General features: G+C 39.1%; 1 protein-coding gene across 8 annotated transcripts in view; it reads right to left on the reverse strand.

Annotated features, from left to right (window-relative positions):
• TCF4 (transcription factor 4) overlaps positions 1-10,874 on the reverse strand; it is a 314,022-nt gene extending 303,148 nt beyond the window's left edge. For 7 of the 8 annotated variants that reach the window (XM_065406730.1, XM_065406731.1, XM_065406726.1 and 4 more), the window contains exons 1-2: positions 10,788-10,859; positions 9,091-9,163 (exon numbers count right to left, since the gene is read on the reverse strand). In XM_065406730.1, the coding sequence (XP_065262802.1) occupies positions 9,091-9,163; positions 10,788-10,859 (145 nt within the window). Of the gene's footprint in view, positions 1-9,090; positions 9,164-10,787 lie in introns of all 8 variants that reach the window. The other variant, XM_065406724.1, reaches the window with a different exon arrangement.
• Between the last annotated feature and the right edge of the window lie 9,991 nt (positions 10,875-20,865).

The raw sequence follows: 20,865 nt of genomic DNA on the forward strand, positions 1-20,865 counted from the left end.
TATTTTTAACATAACAAACTCATTTTAATGGTTATTTATCAAACAGGTTGACCATAGTTAAACGCATGATCAAAGGAGAAACCAGGTTATGCTGTGTTAATCTGGTAACCCCCAGTTTTATATAAATTATTCAGGAACAAGGCAGTTCAGAATCCTTTGTTTATGGTCAACATCATCAGAATTCAGACAGATGGGTGCCCAATCTAGTTATATACTCACAAAATATAATGAACTGGAACCCTACCATCTTATATATTATATTGGTATATCTGATTAGACTGAAAATCTTTGTCAAAGATATTGGCTTAGATGCAGAAATTACTGGGTGAAATTCTATGGCCTGTGTTAAGCAAAGGGAACCCTACATGATCATAATGGTTCCTTCTGGCCTTAAAATCTGTGGGTGAGATTCTCACCCCTGTTCTGGTCACAGTACACTGGGTAAAAGGGCCGGAGCAACATTAAGAGGTTCTAAAAACCTAGGATCCAGCCAATAGGAGAATTCCCCCAGCACAAGAACTGAAGACAACAGCCACATGCTGTATTCCAAAGACTCTTGCAAATCCTAGTATAAAGGGTGGGGCTGAAGATGGGAAGGGGATGTCATGGGTATGAAGAGGTGGAGCTGCAGCACATAGTGTTGCAGAGATTCTAGACAGTGCTTCTGTCTACAGGCAGCTGGTGATAGGCTATCATGATGTGGACAGCCCTGGCTAGGAGCCACTGTGGCCCCCTGAACTACTCAGAAAAAGGCACAAAGGTGACAGACTCCTGAGCCCCACTTCCCCTTAGACTGCGAGTTCTATCATGGCACAGCACAGACTCTCACCCTATGAATATAATAAGCACGAATATATATAGCATATCCACATAGGGCTCAATTTTGCTGCTCTTAATCACATGAGAAAGTCCACTGACCTAACTGCTCCCACTGACTTCAATAAGAATACTAACACAAGTAAGGTCTGCAGGACACGTCACCCTTAAAGCAAATCTGAAAGAAGACAATTAAAGCTCAATTCTACTCCCCTGGAAGTCAACTGGAGATCAGAATTTGAGTTCAGTGGATGCAGGATCAGACCCTTATTAAACATTTAATTTCAGTGACCAATATTTCATCTTTCACTTTCGATAGACTTTGAATCGACTGGGTGAAAGGCGCTACATAAGTGCTTAATACATGATCTTAACCTCAGAGGCCTTTCCATCAACCGAAAGAGGAATCTCTAATTATTTTTAAAAATCAACTCTACAGGATAAAACGAATTCCTCAAAAGTACTCTCCAAATACAGCAGGACATGTGAAGTGCTGTTTCCAAAATAGATCAATACAGTTAATAAACTCCATATTGTCATTACCACCAATGATAGCCGAGAAAGTCATTCATTGAATGCTGCCACAAGAAAGCACAATAGCATTCGTAGGAATAATAGTGTTACTGTACCTTTAAATAAAATACCTTTTCACAGCTCTGAAATCCACCAAGATAAACTGATTTTTAAACACACCTGGTTGTTTGATAAGCTGATCAACTGCGCTTTTATTTACTTTTGTGATGAAAGTAAACATGCCAACCTTTCTCAACACTTTTGCTATTCCTGCAAGTCTATTAAGAAAAAAAAATACTTTAATAGCCTTATAAAATATTAAGAAAATTGTCTAAAAATTCAGTCACTACTGCTGCTGTACTACAGCCTTGCCAATGACTACTAGGCAATAAGCCCTTATTGAGAACAGGTTAGATAAGACATATGGAGGCCCAGTATTCAAAAGAAGACATATAGCATGAAGACACACATCCCAAATGTTTATACTTCATAAATAGGGATAATGGTAGCAGAGCTTGGGCACTTGGGCCAGATCTTGGGAGTACTTCCTAACAACAACAGAAGTTGAGGACCCTAAAGACCTCATTGCTCTGGGCCCTTGGACATTCAAATATAAATAGCTACTCAAATGCGGACGCACAATTTTGGTAGTTATTTTTAAAAATCCGGTTCTATGTTTAAAATCAAGATCCCTACATGCAGTTTCTTGTAGGGATTAACACTGCAGAATAGAGTGTGGGCCAGACTAAACGTCCAAAGTGATCTCATTTGGCTCTTATTGTTATTAGGGAGTATCTTAGTCCCCATTGTTTCCAACCATGTAGTAGGGTGCTTTCCAGACAGAAAAAAAGTTCAGGATTCCTGTCTGAAGAACCTCTATGAATTTAAAGACTGATAAACACATAGACAAAGGTTATGGAGGAGTTTAATATACACACTTATATTTACTACAGTATAAATATATACATGTATTAAATAGGACATGTAAACTATTCCCAAATTACACTGATTCTTCTCTCTGGAGACCAAAATCTGACTTTATTTATGCCTGTACAACCCAACTAACTTCAGTAAGAGTTTTGTCTGAGTGAACGCTATGGGATTTTCCCCCTATGGTTCTATAAGCATCTAAACAAAATTAGTATGACCTTTGAGATACTTCCTGTAATATAAATTAATTTGCACTTTTTTGACAAGTTTAATTTCTACCTGTTGAATGGCTATGTTCACCACCCCGATAACATTTATCCAAAAACATGTTGGTAAAAGATCTTTAAAATACAGACTATTTGAAACACACACACTGTTCCTTATTAAGCAATTGCAGATCTGTTATATTGGCTCATGGGAACAGATCTAAATAGCATCATAATATCAAACATTGAAAATCACAGGCCAGAGGCCACCACAACTCTACTTCTTTCTAAGCCTTACTAAGTCAAAAACTTCCAGATACAAAATGTAGTTTACCTTTAGAAGTAAATGTTTGATCTGAAAAGCTTAAAAAATGACTGTTTATCATAGCAAATGTAAGAAAAAAGGAATAATTTTAAGCTCAAAACACAACTGTTTATATGACAGTCTTTAGTACTTCGTGATTCTGAGCATTTAAAAGAGATTCAGCATAAACTTTCATTACATAGTTCTATTGTATATGTTTATGTGACTTAGTTATTCATCCGTTATTTAAGTGATTTCCTCATTGCAGTAATATGGTAAAGATAATTTGCTGATGTTGTCCAAAAATGTTAATTATTTAATTCTTAACAGTCTTTGAATCCCAAAGTGTGTTTGTTTAAAACCTGTTATTTACTAGAGTCATTATCAAACACTGGACTTTCAAATTCAACCATGGCATAAATGGTAGTGTAAATTACACACTGAATGTAAGATGGCCAGAAAATGTGTATAAGTGGCAAAGCAATGCAACTTGCAGGATCTGTTGTTCAGCAGGTGCACAATGCAATTATCATTTATGACTCAGTAGTGTTCTATGGGAATCAAATTCAGTTGATGGGAGTTGCACTGACTTATGACAAGAATGAATGTGAATTTGGTTCCTAGCATGCTGCGGGTGGTGTGGGCACAAATCAAATTAGAAGAAACCTATTGTATCTCACACCCTCCTGATAATCTCTTTTTCTACTGTATCCTTCAGTGTGCACGTTACACTGGTTTTGAAACCCCACTTAATTCCAGATCAGAGCAAGTTACACTGGTTTAACACTTGCACCTTTTTAAGACTAACTTACATTCATTCAATAACTTATAACATCATTTATGTCACTGCTAAATTTGGCCTACAGACTCCCATGGCAGCTGCACATGATTCTTTCAAGCTGCACTGGCTGAATTTGGACCCAATTAATTTTTTATCACTCAGACTGTGAAAATATATGTTTTAGAACTATAGAGTACATACATGGGGTTACATACATACATACATCGTGGGATAGGTATACCCTGATCATGATTAAACAACAAACCCATACTAAACACAAAAAAAAGATATACTAGCTAACAACAAAGTTCATGTATAAATTACAGTTTCAAATATAATAAACACGGTACTGCACTCTACATAACCTTTTTGTAAATTGTTACCTAAACTATCACCTTCCAAGACTACAGTTTGTCACTGACCTCTTTGTCAGAAGTTAAGAGGGGGTCATATTTTCTTTCTGATATTATTAAGATACTAATTTAGTTTCAAATATTAAAATACACCTCTACCCCGATATAACACGAATTTGGATATAACACGGTAAAGCAGTGCTCCGGGGGGGTGGGGCTGCGCACTCCGATGGATCAAAGCAAGTTCGATATAACGCGGTTTCACCTATAACGCGGTAAGATTTTTTGGCTCCCGAGGACAGCATTATATCGGGGTAGAGGTGTATATTCAAATAATTATAGATGGCAATTACTTTAGGATGCTCTTTATAGGATAAAACTCACTTTGGCACTTTGAATAAGGTACATGCTTGGTAATAATCTCTCCTATTTACTTCTAAATGTATGTAGTATGGGATCTCAGGGCCAATTCAAACACCACAATGTAGGCCTCATCCTGCTTCCAGTGTAGTCAACAGGAGATTTGCCATGGAGGCTAATGGGAGCAGGATCAAGCTCTTTAGACATAAACATAGCTGGAAGGATGGGAGGTAACCAGCATTCTTTTTCTTCTTAATCATAATTACACAACATTAGTGATGAAAAATATGGAAGTAGCTGCTCTTGAGTATTTGAGTTGCTAAATCCTCAAAGATTAGCAAAAGACAAAATTAGAGAAGAATATTACAATCCATAAATACAATCTGATAGTGGTGAAGACTGGCAGGTTAAATGATCCAAGGGTCTGCGATTTCTACAGCTACTTTTTTTATTTTTGCATCAATACATCGAAATGGTGGAATGTTTTCTGTCAAGTTGATAAACATGACACAACATGCAACTAAAGCCCACGCCCATATTAAATAATATTTTTCTAAGTCTGACTCTTAACTTAATCCATTACAAATTTGAACATCTACAGCCAGTCTTTCAGAGTACCTATTTAACTGCAACATATAATCATATACCAATGCCAATTTCTACTTCTCAGTTATTAAAACTACTCCTCTGTATGGTTAAAATCTCTCATATTTTATTTTCTGATGTTGAACGGTAATTCTGCATTTTTTTAAAAAATAAAATAATAATAGCACTCCTCAAAAAAATCTCCCAATTGCATCTATTCTCTCCCACACACACACACCTCTCCTACAGACACTAATGGGAGCTGTGGATGCAAACTGAGGTGGCACTAGACCCAACAGCTACCAAAACCTTTTTTAAGATAAATATTATATTAGTATAAGTTTTCCTGCTGATCAACTAATAATAAAAAAGTGTGCTTTATCACAGAGGGGCATGCTCAAAGAATGAACTGTGCTAAAAGCCCTTCACATTGTGCTACAATTTACCCACAAACACAGCCCAAGTCAAAAATAACTTCAAAATCAAACTGAATTTGTATCTTTCTATTTAAAGAAATATTATTTGGTGATCACTATTTTTCTAATTCAGGACGACCTTAATCAAACTAGGGACAAAATTTAAAAAAGCAAGCTTTTAAATCCTTTAAATCAATTGACATATTCAGTGATGTCTATGCTAACGAAGATTTTTCGCACAATAGGAATGGCCAATCCTAAGCATTAATTCGTTCTATTGCTGTTCTCATCCACACAATACTCAAATACACATACTGTGAGCAACCTTGAATAGATGCTTGAAAATGTAGGTAAAATTAAATACTAGCAGAAGAAGAAGAAGCCAAAATGTAACACAACTGGGAGGGAGAGGGATTTTGTAACCACCATATATAATAGCTGGAAACCTGAAGTGTGCCAGGTGTGACCAATGTACTAGATCTAACAAATTGTTCAGTACCAACAATATCATATGTCTGTATCAAAATGTATTTCAAAATCAAGTACAAACAATTATTGTCTCTCTCTTATCTCACACTCCCATTGCTAACTAACAGTTTTTATTGTAGAGAGCTGATATAAATGAAGGACATGACAGATATTCAAAAAATATTTTAGAATGTTGGAAAAGTAGATTTTGTTATTTTGGCATCCTTTCCTAAAAATTAATAAGGCTTGATTCAAATGGACATGTGTATTTCTCACTTTAGTTTAATACCATTGGCTAACAGGTACTAAATCACTTTAAAAATTCAATATACAAGTTGAAATAACTCTAGGTAAGTTTTCTTAAAAATAATTCCAATCCTCACCAATTCCCCCTGTTAATGTCATAGAGCCTCTGAACCAGCATGGCTGAATTGTTTTAGTGCTCTCTGCTGAACACCTGCAAACATCAAACAAAAGCTGCTGGTCCTTTACTGGGTTGACAAAAACCTTTCATGTGAAAAATGCTCCATGGGAATGTCATGGCTGTGGCTCAGGTTACATTCCTTTCTCCCTTGCAGCCTCACCATTTCTTAAGGTGGTAAGAATCCATGGTTGTGAAATTAAAGATTAAAGGAAATATGGCTCTACTTTATTTTCATTCACACACTACAAATCACAACACAGCATTGTGTATTAAATGAGTAAAAAGCTATAAGATGACTTCAAGATTAAACGTTACCACACTTCGCAAAACCCAGTTGGTTTCACCTCACTACATGGGACTACTTTTCTTTGGGGTCTTTTTTGTACTGAGAAGTTTCAAGTCAACACAGAGGGATGACGACATCTGTGCCTCTTCAACACAAGAAATATCAGTTTTACAGAGGAATGTCATTTGTCTACTAAACTTTTTAAGTTCATCTATCCAATAGAAAAAGTAAACTGTATATAAGTCTCAGTTTTGAACAATTTTTGATAGCTAAAAAAATTGGGACAATAAATTATATTTCTGAATTACTAATATCACTGTTTTTAATGCTGCTGAATATTCATTTATCTAAAACACCTCTTGCAGCAGTTTCCAAGGCACTACTATACACAGCTAACTGACTAGCAGGAACACCATGAAACAATAACTACTCTTTTTCTTTATACAAGTATATCTTCAGGCCACAGATATACGATTTAGTGCATTAGGTACAATACTTTTAACATGTGGGCATTGACATCTTTTTTGGGAACCAATGAATATTCATTTTAAATTCCCTAATGACCAAACAGGAGATTTTTATATAGTAAATTGCAAGTTATTTACACAAAGAATAGTGTACATTGTTCTTCACACCACTGTGAATAAAATCTACTAATATGTATTTCTATTTATCAGGCAGGGCAATTCTACCCTCTTCTATCACAAAGTGGTATATTTAAGCATATGCATGTTAGCACAGATAGTGAGATTAAGTATGAATTTCAAAGAGAGCTGTTATTTTAAATGGTCCACATCTTAATATTACTGACTTACCTCAGTTCATTAAATCATTTGCATGTCAAAAATGATGCACCAAAGTTATTTCCATCGTTTCAATTTTAGACATAATACAAACACTATAAAACTCAATTTCACTAAATGTATAGAATTTTTATCCTTTGTTATTTTTTATCACACTGACTTCATAGCTGAAGCGTAAGACAAAATTCTTAAATATAACAAACTAGTTAATTGCTGCTAGACCAGAGTTAGCTACTGCATTTATTGTGTATAAGCATGACAAATTGATTTGTCTGGCACAAATGCTTTACACTTCTGTCCAATGAAAACAAATGTATTGAATATTATACATTCAATAAAAACAGCTATTGTCAATAAAATTATAAAAATAGGATTAAGCACTTTAACATAAGAGATATTAGGCAAACTATGACTATAAAGTTATTGAGATCAGTAAAATCTCCAAAGTCACTACATTGAAAAAATATCTATATTTATGAAGAAAAATCATAAATATCTTTTCATTATTTTAAAAAATCTAAATATTAACAGAGGAGACTTAAAAAAATAGAGTTTAATAACTGTAAGTGGCAGCTAATATGACATATAAATATTGTATAATACAGACTAACTTCAAATTAATGGTAATAAAGTCCTTCTTTAGAAATTAAAAGTTAATTAACATATCAGTGCATTTCATAAAAATGGTTAAACTGAATGCACAGAAGAGGTTTCTTTAATTACTTGAGTACAAACTGAAAATACCAGACATGAAACTATATGCAATGACTTGTATATATATATCTAGATATCCAGTGACAGTTTGCAGTAAAGACTTGTCCAAATTTACTATCTGATTTAGAGCAGTATTCTGTATACAATACTGTTAGGTACATTGTACAGTTATGTTCAATTGCCAGTACTTTTATGACACTGCAACTGTTTAACTGTAGATGTATTTGTGACACATCCAAAACACTCCCTGCAGCAATGTAGGAAATCCTCTTAAATGGAATGGAATAGGCAAAAGAATAAAGAAATTTAAATGTGTCTAATTTGAAGTAGTCAGGCATATAAAAATTTCCGACATAAAACTCCTCTCTAATTGCCAGACAATCATTGTACAGGTGTTCTATTGCGAAAACTCTGATATATACATATACATAGATACACATATATAATGTGTCACCAACAAGGATCCTATATTTATTAAATGAAAAAGTCGCCCATATACTACAACTATAATAAATAATAAATAATATTAATAATAATGATAATACTCAGTGAATTTCAGGGGACTCTTTGAAAGGAGTAAAAACATTAAGAAAGAAAAAGTATTAGTGTATTAAATTAAAAAGAAAAAATTTGAGATTTCAAGTTGATCAAGATTATTCCATCAGTAAACATTAACTTCTAAAATTAAGAATTCTTTGCTTTAGTGTGGCTGACCTTTCTATTATGATTCCTATTTATTTATTTATTTAATTTAATAAAAGAGGCTTTATTCCTGTTTACAAACTAAGTCTTATCCTAGCTGTTTTGGTTATCGTTCTTCATATATAAACACAGAAACTCCAATTTTTAAACAAAACATTCTCCGTTTGATTTTTAAAAAAATGAGATTTAACCTAGCTCACTTTGAACAATTATACTGTTGGGTTTTTTTATTTACAATAACAAACGTATGGAAATATTTGAAAATGTTCCAATCAGACTTGTCGAAATAATAATAATAATACCAGCTCTTATATAGCTCTCAATGAATGTGATCTCCAAAACAGATTAACACAACCAAAACAGACATAATGCATGTAAATAAATAACTAACAATATTTTAATTGCATGCTAAGCAAAGATTTTACATACTTGAGCCAGTAAAATGTCCACTTGCCAAAGAAGTTGGTCCATTTTTCCCACTGCTCACAGGAGGTGAAAACATCTACAAGAAACAAAGAAACATTACTGCTGGAAAACAGGAGATTTTGTGTTCATTGTTAACCCAAAGTTCCTTCCACATTCTCTACAAAAGGACATTAATAGTTTATTTAATATGAATCATCCATCTGAGACCCGAAAATGGTACAGTATTTCTTACAACCCCACCCCCAGCCCCTTACCACCTTTTTTTTTTTTAATTAGGCTCATTAGAGTCCCAAACAATATAACTAACATTTGGAAAAATCATAGTCCCCAACAATATGACCAAAACTTAGTGAGGAATAATCCCCACTCAAACTCGTATGCTGACAAAGGCAAGGGAAAAAAAGTTTTTGTTGAAACCTTGGCCATAAATGTAGCAATGTCCATTTCCATCCCGTTTTAGGATTTGCCTGTCATATGTGAACCCAAATAATAATAATGCAAAGTGCCACCTGCCCTAAATTCTCATTTCGTCTCTAACATGAGAGCAATTTGAAGCAAGACTCTCTCTCTCTCTCTCAAGCTCTCTCTTCCCCTCCCCCTTCTCTCTCTCTCTCCAGCATTTATTTCGACCCTAATTGGTTTCCCTCTTCTTCGACGTGTCTAGTGGATAATACGCACCTTCCCTGAGTCAGAGCCTGCAAAAAGCGAAGGAACAAATGGAAAAAGTGCAACAAGCAAAGAGGGGGCTGCAAAGCTGCCTCAGGCTACATTTCCTGGCCAAACTTCCCAAAGCCATTTCTCCAAAGGAAAGTCTTGAGCAGCAGCAGCAGAAGACTGAAATAGCCTCATTTACAAGGTGGTTTTGATTTTTGTGGTAGTGTTGAGATTCTTTTTAGAACATACATGCACCTTACACCAAACTGATTTTTTCCTTAAATAAATGCTCCTGATATATTGTGGGGAAGGGGGGAGGGGATGAGGAGGGAGAGGAAGGATAGGGTTCGGGGGGGAGGAATAAAACTAGACAAGTGCACACGTCCAGATTAACGTTTGCCCTCAAAACTAGGCTATTTACAAGAAACCCAAAGAGACAAAAAGTACTTTAAAAAAGCACCATCTATCCGGGGGTCCTCGGGAAAGATTTAAACAGATTTAACGACAGCAGAAGCCATCTGAGATTTCAGTGAAAACTTTAAACTGAGGCAGTTGTGGATTTCTTTGCACTCTCAATGTGCCAAAAAAATGAAACAAGGGAAGAACTGAAAGTAGAATATAACTAATTAGCAATTAATTAGTTCATGTACCATCAACACTTTGATAATGTACATAAGTGCTGAGTAATAGTATTATATTATTGTTAATATTAACTAATGATGAGAAATGTCCATTTTTAGGAGGGTTGATTTTTTGTAAAAATAATTTCTGGACATCCATGACATTAAAAGTAAGCTAGGAACAAGATTGCATCTCCCATCACGTACAAGAAAATATAATAAGACTCTTGTTTTTGTTTTGTTTTGTTTTGTTTTAAGCGAGCATATTTACCATGGGTCTAGCTGCTGATTAAAAATTACCCAATGTACTTAGATCACAGTTTTGTTTTGTTTTTTTGGTTTTTTTTTTTTTTGGTTTTTTTAGTTTAACAGATCAGCTAGAAGATATTTTTACAGCTGTTGTTAATTTCCACCGTTGTTTCTTACCGCACTGAAATCCAGTAAATCACTCAGTTCTTTGTCCGTCCCTAAGGCAGCCATTCGCTGTTGGTGATGCATTTTAGCAAAATCACACAAACCTAGAAACATGGAAATAACCGCAATCAGAAACCCAGTCCCGAGCCTTAGAGGAAACACAATCGGATTTTGGGGGGGGGGGGGCGGGTAGATTGGGGAGGGGGAGTTGAGAAGAAGGGAGGGAAAAAAGATGGAGGGGCAGCAAAAACAACAACAAAAAAGGCGATATTGTATTTCCAAAGAGACGATCGAAACCTGGTAACATCCACACTCTAAACCCAAATCCAAAAAAAAAAAAAAATAGAGCCACGCTCTCAGCGCATCATTTATGCAACAGGAGGTTCAGCGAGGAATGAATGAGAATCGCAGAGAAGAAACTACAGCCATCCGCTCCCAACTTTTTTCCTTTTCCTCCTTCCATGTAAAGCAGCGTGTAAGGAATTTTTTTTTTTTTAAAAGACACAAAGTCTTTAGAGTGAAGAGCCGCCGGGTGCAAAGGGAAACCAGAGTTGGGGGTGGAGTGGAAGGGGATGGGGTGGGGGGCGAATTCAGGCTTTGACAATTAGACCAAATCCCTCATCTATGAAAGAGAGGATGGTTAAAAAAAATAATAATCAAAGCACCCCAGGCCCCTTTGCAAAGTCATCAGTTCCTTTAAAGTGGGCAACGGGCCCGGGGGCAGGGGGGCTCGCTCCATACAGAGCTCGCAGCCCCCGTGGAAGCAAATCAATAAATACATTCAAAAATAAAAAGCCGCGTGGTGAGCAAGCCCCCTCCAGCAGCTCCTGTCCGAGCCCACAGATCCGATCTTAGCTCCACCATGACCACCGGCCGGCCACCGATCGACCCTAGCCTAGCTCCGGTACCTACCGCCCGAGAGAGGAGAGAAGGGACTCCCCTTCCAAGAACAGTACCGAGCTCTGGGTTTCATTGCTATAATCACGGCATTCACCAAACACACACCGCTACCGCCACTAAAGAGCAAGAGAGACACGGCAGAGCTCCGACTCTGAACCAAACTCTTTCTGCCTTAGGAGAAAGCGAGAGGGAGGGAAGGAGAAGAAAGAAAAAAAAACCCCGCAAACAAACCAAAACAAGCCGGACTGCAAGTTCAGCAAAGGGAAGGGGACAAAGCAGCAGCAGCAGAAAGAGCACGTTCCCCTGGCTCTGGGATTTGCTTTCACACTAACACCTCCAGAAAGAAAAAACGCAAGCGGGCACCTCATTTTCCTCCATACCCGCAGCTCATGTAGCCTGAAATCCCAGTCAAATTGTTGCCGATTTCCTCCCCGTCCGAAGCACTTTTAAATTGATTATACTTTAAATTTCTTCAGCTCACACACATACACATGGCAAAGCAAGTTTATACTAGGCTGCAAATACACACGTGATTGAAACACTTTGCCAAGAAAAACAATATCTCTCCCCCCCCCCCCCCCCCCCCGCGTATTATCCAGGTTATCTTTTTAAATTGTTTTGGTTTGGTTGTGATTTTTTTTTTTTTTGTACCTAACGCTACATTTCACATGCTGGGTTTCAATTTACAGAGAGTATTGCTGCAAACTTTGGGGGGCAAAAATCAACCACTGGATTTGTTTTACACTCAAGTTTCTGGGGATCATGCCAGCGGACCCCTCCCACTCCACCCCTAAAGCATGTTATACTTTTAGTTCAATTTTTGCTGCTACAGGCCCCATATACTCCAAAACCTCAACCCTGACTTCATTTTCCAGCAGGAAACAAAGCACTAAGTTCAGCAGATTGATCGTTGAACACTATAAGTTCATACATAGCTACCCTCCATATATGCACTATTGCAGTGTATTTTCAGTTTGCATTTACACATTGCATAAGTTGTACTTTTTAAAAAAAATAACACAGCGGGATCAACAATTAAAAAAAATCACACAAGTTACTCTAACAGCAAATTGTAACTTTACCTTAATGGCCACAAATATGTTCACAATAGTCCAAGGAAATATATATCTATTTTAAAGAGAGAAATCTTCTGCGAAAGTGCTTTATTAGCTCACATAGGTTTGACCCCCAAAAACAAAAACAAACAAACAAACAAAAAAGTACTTTAACTGGTTCTCAGTCCTGGTCCAGGGTTATTCACCGATTTAAACGAACTCTACACCTGGCTTTGTTTTTGTTTTTTGGATTCACCACCACGAAACAAGTGTCACAAAATCTCCCCACCCAAACAGAACAAAAATAAAAACCAGCCAAAAAAATCCAAGTAACTTTTCCCTCTTTAGTTTTTATAAACACATGGTTATTCACAAACTATTACAAATCTTGGTGGTGGTGGGATGTGTTCCCTCTGTCCTTCCTCGGTAATTTTTTTTTTTTAAGTCTTAAACTTGTTCCAAGTTTACAGATCTCTCCTCATCATCATCATTGACTCCCCCATGGAGACATTGGTAATAATATGTTTCCCTGAAAGATACATTGTAATCCATTCACATCCGGGCAATACAGCGGGGTTTATAAAGAGAACGACTGCTTGCTGCTGCCGCCGCCGCCGCTGCTGCACGTTGTTGCTTGCTGCCGCCGCGTCGTCTATTACGGACAATGACGAGAGGAGGAGGGGAGGAGGGAGAGGGGAAGGCATGGAGAGAGTGATAAACAGACCGGCTAGAGAGTCGACCAAGATGGAGTCAGCTCAGTCTAGGTGGGAGGAGGAGGAAGAGGAAAGTGGAGGATGGTTTCTGTTCAGGATAAGTGGAACCTCCCATTCACCCCCACCCATCCCAATGCAATAGAAACAGGAAGCTAGCGAGGACATGGGCTTGAAGTCCTGGGTCCCTGTGAAAGAGACAGGCAAATAGGAACTGAAGAGTCCTGCTGATGGGCACCAGCTAGTGGTGCTTAACATTTTGGAGCAGCTGGAATGATTGACCAGGCTAGAACTGGGTTGCAGGTTTTGTCACCTGCTCTAGTATATCCAGGGGCACCTTAGTTTAATTTTTCCGAGCAATATTGTGACCCTTTGTCACAGAGGAGTGTTTGTGAGATGTGTATATGTCCCCAAAGCACTCTTGGGAGCTGTGTGATGAAGATGCAATGTTGCTGTCTTACCGTATTTCGAAGTTTTGATGCAACATGAACATAATGTGACATTTACTTTTGACCTCTATTATTATTTTTATTTGTTTGGTGCCAACAATTTTCTCAGCACTGTGCAAGGCACAAAAATAAGAAAGTCCCTGCTCCAAAGAGCTTACAGTTTAAAAGGCAGACATAAAAAAAATGATACACACGGGGGAACTCAGAGGAAAGTCCATTATTATTTATTAGTTAAACTAATTATGTGTTAGCAGGGATTAGACTGAGGACAGGATGGTGCTTGGTGAACCCTAGTTTGGATGGCATTCATTCCCTGTATAAAAAAGAAGTATGGAAAAAGAAACAGAAAACACGTGTTTATAATATTCATTAGGATGGCAACCCATCTCCAGCTGGGAGGTGCGTCTGCTGACCTGTCTTGAGATCATATGTGGCTCCCTTTCAACAGATAAAGAGGAGCTCATAAAACTGCCACAACAACACCATTTGTTAAAGGCCGCAAGGCCTTGAGGAGTCCCTTCTATATTATAATCCATCATGAAATAAGGGGTGCTCCAATCCCTACTTTTGCATTTGCTTAAGGCTTCAGTGGCATAATCTCTGCCTTTTGCATTTAGGTATTGCAATACAGTATGTATGTTATGTAAGATAACTAAATTTCCTGACACACACATAACCCCCACTTCTCACCCCCATAGTTATGTTGACCACATCACATCAATGTTTCAGAAGAGAGAAGCTAATATAATTATCAGGGATGTGACAAATACCCAATGTATGCCAGATCTGTACAGATATAATCTATTTTTTAATATATGGATGTTTTTATTATTAATTTTAAAAATATTTTTAAAATATCTTGCAATAACCACAACATCAATAGTATTAAAAAGATGTAATAAATATGCTACATGTGGGAAAATGTGAACAAATAAAACAAACTATACACCTAACAACAGGAAAATATAATAAAATATAAAAATGACTGTAGTATACACAAGGGACCCACGTAGTCTGTGACAAACTGAAGCTAATTCTTCCAGCAAAACTTTTGCATTTCTGGGGTACACTGATTTGGTGGACTGGGAATTCTATAACAGCTTCAAGTTAAAAAAAAATGAGGATTTTTTTTAATTAAATATGAACATGACTAACACAATCAGCATAGTAGCCCCTGTGATATTTATTTTGATATTGCATTCAATTTATTTTATATTGTCCACACTTTTTCAGCTTTCAATCTGCCACAGAATTTTGTATGGACAATTCATAACCACAGAGGCTGTCAGGGTGCAAGCAGGATATATTGACACCTCAGAAGATATGGGAGGTGGTTTGGGATTGTGCAATAAGAATATTAGTTGGATGCTTTTGTTAACATGATAAGAAATGAAACAGTTAACAGTGTTGACATAATTTGTCATCTGTAGGTTCCTGAGTCAACAACCCATTGAGATATATGGGGTAGTTCACACCTCCAAGCTATTGTTTCATGCTGTCTGCAGACTCAGCACATCGGTTTGCATTCAGTTCAAGTTTTTAAAGTTTTCTCTGCAGCCATCAGTGCTAGAATATATTAACAAATACTGCTCTCACCCACCACAGCTGCAAGATATGCACAGTGGGAGAAGGAGTTAAAAGAGAAGCAGAACAGCTCCCTTGCGGGCAGATCAGGGAAGGGAACAGCTCTCAGTTCTGAGGAAAAGGCTGAGGGAAGGCAAGAACTTCCCCAACAACAACTGCCTGAAGGTCCCTCCCTGATTCTGATATACCCTGAGAAGGAGTCATTCCTTGCTCTCTCTTACTAACTCAATTTATTTGTGTTAACTCACCTTACTTTTTGTTTATGGACTACCCCAGAAGCAGGGACCCCATTGAGAAAGAGCTGCCACGTCACTCCCGTCCATGAGGAGGTGGCAGCAATGAGTCGACCCCTTAACAACTGGTGGAGAATGTGAGTATCCTTCCCATCCCTAGAGAAGGGGGAGAAGTGTCTGACCCAGATGGTCAAACACCCTCAAGCTAGAGACGTGAATTGGTAGGACAGACAACATGGACCTAGAATGTCTTCTCAAATTGATGACTGAGAATCAGCAGCAGCAACAGGCAGCCCAGCAGCCACAGCATCAGCAACTCCTACAGCAAATGGCTGCCCAGCAGCAAGACCTGGTCCAGGACTTAGGGGCACAACAGCAGGGACAGCAGCAAAGACTGGTCCAACAGGTAGTGGCCTTGATGCAGCCTCAGTGTCTCCCCAGGGCTTCCCCTTCAGGGGCTGTAGGCCTGGGCCCAGTAGCCCTGCCCATGCCAGTGAAATTCACAAAGATGGGCCCTGAAGATGATCTGGAGGCCTTCCTGATACCGTCTGAGTGAGTGGCGATGGCAGCCCAGTGGCCGCCTGACCAGTAGCCACCCTGTTGGCATCTTACCTGATGGGACCAGTGCAGACCCCATTTCGGGGGCTGGATAGGGTTGCCAACTTTCTAATGGCACAAAACCAAACACCCCCACCCCGCCCTCAGCCCTGCCCCTTCCACGAGGCCCTGCCCCGCCCGTTTTCCAAGGCCCTGCCCCACTCACTCCATCCCCCCTCCCTCCGTTGCTCGTTCTCCCTCACCCTCACTCACTTTCACCGGGCTGGGGCAGGGGGTTCGGATGTGGGAGGGGGATGAGAATTCCAGCTAGGGGTGCAGGCTCTGGGGTGGGGCCGGGGATGAGGGGTTTGGGGTGTAGGAGGAGATCACCTACTTGGGAAAGAGTCAAGTTCGGCTCCTCCTGGACAAGTCCAGACCCTCAAAAGCATGCCGACGCCAAGCCATGACGAAACAAGTCAGAAGGTTTTTGGGCTCACAGGCTACTTCTGCTGGTTTGTGCCAGGGTTTTGGATGACAGCAGCCCCCTCACAGACCTAATTAAGGACAGCAGCCCCAAGAAGGTTGACTGGTCCAAGTCCTGAGAAAAGGCCTTTGAGAAGTTGAAAGACCACATGTGTCAAGAGCCTGTCCTGTTCAGTCCCAGCTTCTCAAAAGAGTTCATTTTACAAACCAATGCCTCAGAAGTAGGACTAGGCCAGAATTTCTCAAATGTGGCCACCATGGCTGCAGGCAGCCACCAGTGGATTTTTTTGCAGCCACGACAGCCTGCAAAGCATGGGTGGAGATTGGGGAGGGGGGGGGGGGGAGGATCCTCTCCCTCCAGTGCCCAGCTGTTGCTCCAATAGCTGTTAGCAAGGGCAGTGAGATGTGTCACCTTGGCAGGGATCAGTGCCTTGCACCATGCAGCCTCCTCAGGGGCTCCAGGCAGCACCTCCAGAGACACATGGTGCCGGTGTGCATGGTGCAGGAGGCAGTTCATGTCAGCGGAGGCGGTTGCAGCATTGGGTTGCCGTGGTGCTCCTCTGGGCAGCTCTCCTGCTCCCGCCTGGCCAGAGCATGGGAGCCTGGGACTCCGCAGGGGGCTAGCTGGCCAGCGACTTCCCCAGGCCACGGGCGGCATGGACAGAGAGACGGGTTTGTCTGAGCAGCCACCAGCAAGAGTTGGTGGCCACAGTCTGAGGCCACCAAAAAAATTTTGTGATAACCTCTGGACTAGGCACAGTATTGTCTCAGGAAACAAATGCAGAGGAACATCCTGTACTGTATTTGAGCCACAATCTGTTCCCTCGGGAGCAGGCATATTCAGTGATAGAAAAGGAAGGACTTGTCATGAAATGAGCAGTGGACTCTCTACGATATTACCTCCTGGGAAATCCATTCAAATTTGTCACTGATCATGCCTTCTTAAAGTTGGTTAAATGCCATGAAGGACACAACCCCTCAGCTTATGTGCTGGTACCTGCCCTCCAGCTGTATGACTTCCAAATTCAGCAGAGAGAGGAAAAAGTGAGAGGGGGGAACAATCTGCTGGTTCCACAGGTGCCATCTTGAGAGGGCAGGTGTTTGATGATGGGGTATACAAACCCCACACTGGACAACAAGGGATTAAGGACTCAGCCAGCCCCACTTCACCACACCTACAAGACATGCATAGGTGGAAGGAGGAGTTTAAAGTGAAGCAGAAAAGCTCATTTGTGGGCAGGGCAGGGAAGAGAACAGACCTTCAACTCTCAGTCCTAAAGAAATGGCAAAGAGAAAGCAGGAACTTCCATTACTACAACTACCTGAAGTTCCCTGCCTGAGGGAAGGGAGGACCTGATCCTGATACATCCTGGGAGGGGGTCATTCCTTCCTCTCTCTTGCTAACTCAATTTATTTGTGTTTACCTCCCTTGCTTTTTGGAAGGGGAGAGACTGAAGTAACCTTGCAAAAAGGCCAAGTCACAGGAAGAGGCAGACCACCACAGAGGTGGAGCAACCAGTGGCAGCAGACCTCGACGGAGAGAGAGCTGCCACGCCATGCCATGCCCGGTCCCAAGGAGATGCCAGCAGTGAGTCAACCCCTTCACACCACCTTAGATCTAGATTGGAAAGTTTACAGTCTAAATAGATACAATCTCCAACTCCCACACAAGAGTCGTATGGGGGGAATTGCATGTATGTACTGGCTGTCATAATATTCTGTACTCTGCTGTCATATGTGTGGGAGGGTGTGAGTGCCAGGGTAATGATTCAGTCCCACCCAAACTGTATTATACGTGGAACTGGCAGCACAGCACCACCTATTATTAAGATTGCCTGACACTTCCCATTATTAGACCCTATTTTCAGTTGGTGATAACTTTACCAAGCTTTACTATTTGGATTGACACTTTCCATGCTGAGTGTCTGTCTCAGGCTGTTTGTTTTTGACTTTTTTTTTTAATTTTCAACCAAAATGGTTTGGTCATTTCTGAGAATGAGGTTAAGGGGAAAAAATTGTTTTCCATCTTACAAATATTCTTACAATTTCTTGAGAAGCTCTAGCACCCCATGCTGCAGGGATCTGAAATTTGGTAAGGGAGTAGCTTTTATGCCAGGGATGTGTCTTTTTCTATTCCTGTGAAAATCCATCCAAATTTGACCAAGTTGCAAGCCTTTGAAGAATCTCAGTTCACACATGCTCAGTAGAGATTTTTTAGAACTGTGCAGCTAAAATCTTTGAAGATTCCATCACAGGTATTGTGAAAATAAATCCATTAATGTCAGATACCATAGTGATGAGCCATATAGACAGCCTATAAGGAAAGTAATAATTCTGTATTCAGAGCAGGATTTGAATAGCATGCAGCCAATAAGGTCTGGGGCCAAGCACTGAACAATGAGGTTAAAACTAGGACTGTCAAGCGATTAAAAAATTAATCGCGATTAATCGCGCTGTTAAACAACAATAGAATACAATTTATTTTAAATATTTTTTGATGTTTACTACATTTTCAAATATATTAATTTCAATTACAACACAGAATATGAGGTGTGCAGTGCTCACTTTATATTTACTTTTATTACAAATATTTGCATTGTAAAAAACAGAATAATTGTATTTTTCAATTCACCTCATACAAGTACTGTAGTGCAATCCCTTTATCATGAAAGTTGAACTTACAAATGTAGAATTATGTAAAAAAAACTGCATTCAAAAATAAAACAAGTCCACTCAGTCCTATTTCTTGGTCAGCCAATCACTCAGACAAACAAGGTTGGTTACAATTTGCAGGAGATAATGCTGCCTGCTTCTTGTTTACAATGTCACCTGAAAGTGTGAAAAGGCGTTCGCATGGCACTGTTGTAGCTGGTGTTGCAAGATATTTACATACCAGGTGCACTAAAGGTTGATTTTCTTTTACGGTGGTTTGGGTTCTGTAGTTTCCGTATCAGAGTGTTGCTCTTTTAAGACTTCTAAAAGCATGCTCTACACCTCGTCCTGCTCAGATTTTGGATGGCACTTCAGATTCTTAAACCTTGGGTTGAGTGCTGTAGCTATTTCTAGAAATCTCACATCAGTACCTTCTTTGTGTTTTGTCAAATCTGCTGTGAAAATGTTCTTAAAATGAACATGTGCTGGGTCATCATCCGAGACTGCTAGAACATGAATATATGGCAGAATGCAGGTAAAACAGAGCAGGAGATATATAATTCTCCCCCCAAGGAGTACAGTCACAAATTTAATGAATGCTTTTTTTTTTTTTTAACGAGCATCATCAGCATGGAAGCATGTCCTCTGGAATGATGGCCAAAGAATGGAAGGGGCATATGAATGTTTAGCGTATCTGGCATGTAAATACCTTGCAACACCAGCTACAAAAGTGCCATGCGAACACCTGTTCTCACTTTCAGGTGACATTGTAAATAAGAAGCAGGCAGTAGTATCTCCCATCAATCAACTTGTTTGTCTTAGTGATTGGCAGAATAAGAAGTAGGACTGAGTGGACTTGTAGACTCTAAAGTTTTACACTGTTTTGTTTTTGAGTGCAGTTATGTAACCAAAAAAAATCTGCATTTCTAAGTCACGATAAAGAGATTGCACTTCAGTACTTGTATGAGGTGAATTGAAAAATACTATTTCTTTTGTTTATCATTTTTACAGTGCAAATATTTGTAATAAAAAATAATAATATAAAGTGAGCACTGTGCACTTTGTATTCTGTGTTGTAATTGAAATCAATATTGAAAATGTATAAAAATATCCAAAAATATTTAATGAGTTTCAATTGGTATTCTATTGTTATAAGTGAGATTAATCGCGATTAATTTTTGTAATCGCGATTAATTTTTTTGAGTTAATCGCGTGAGTTAACTGCGATTAATTGAGAGCCCTAGTTAAAACAAATGTTTAATAGCTACTCATTCAGTGAGCACCAGCCATCCTGTGCACTGAATAAAGCAGAAGTCCTGCAGAACAAAAGAGCAAGTGGTCATCTACTTAAAGATTATGTCATAATGCACATGCACAAGGGGGAATTTCCTAATATTTCAGTGCTTGACTTTGCAATGTTCTTTTAACATAGCTTTTTGTGTGTGAATATATATATCTTGCATAAAGTCCATTGGTTTGCTATTTGG

The sequence above is a fragment of the Emys orbicularis genome, chromosome 6 (genome assembly GCF_028017835.1).
Source record: "Emys orbicularis isolate rEmyOrb1 chromosome 6, rEmyOrb1.hap1, whole genome shotgun sequence".
Lineage (NCBI taxonomy): Eukaryota > Metazoa > Chordata > Testudines > Emydidae > Emys > Emys orbicularis.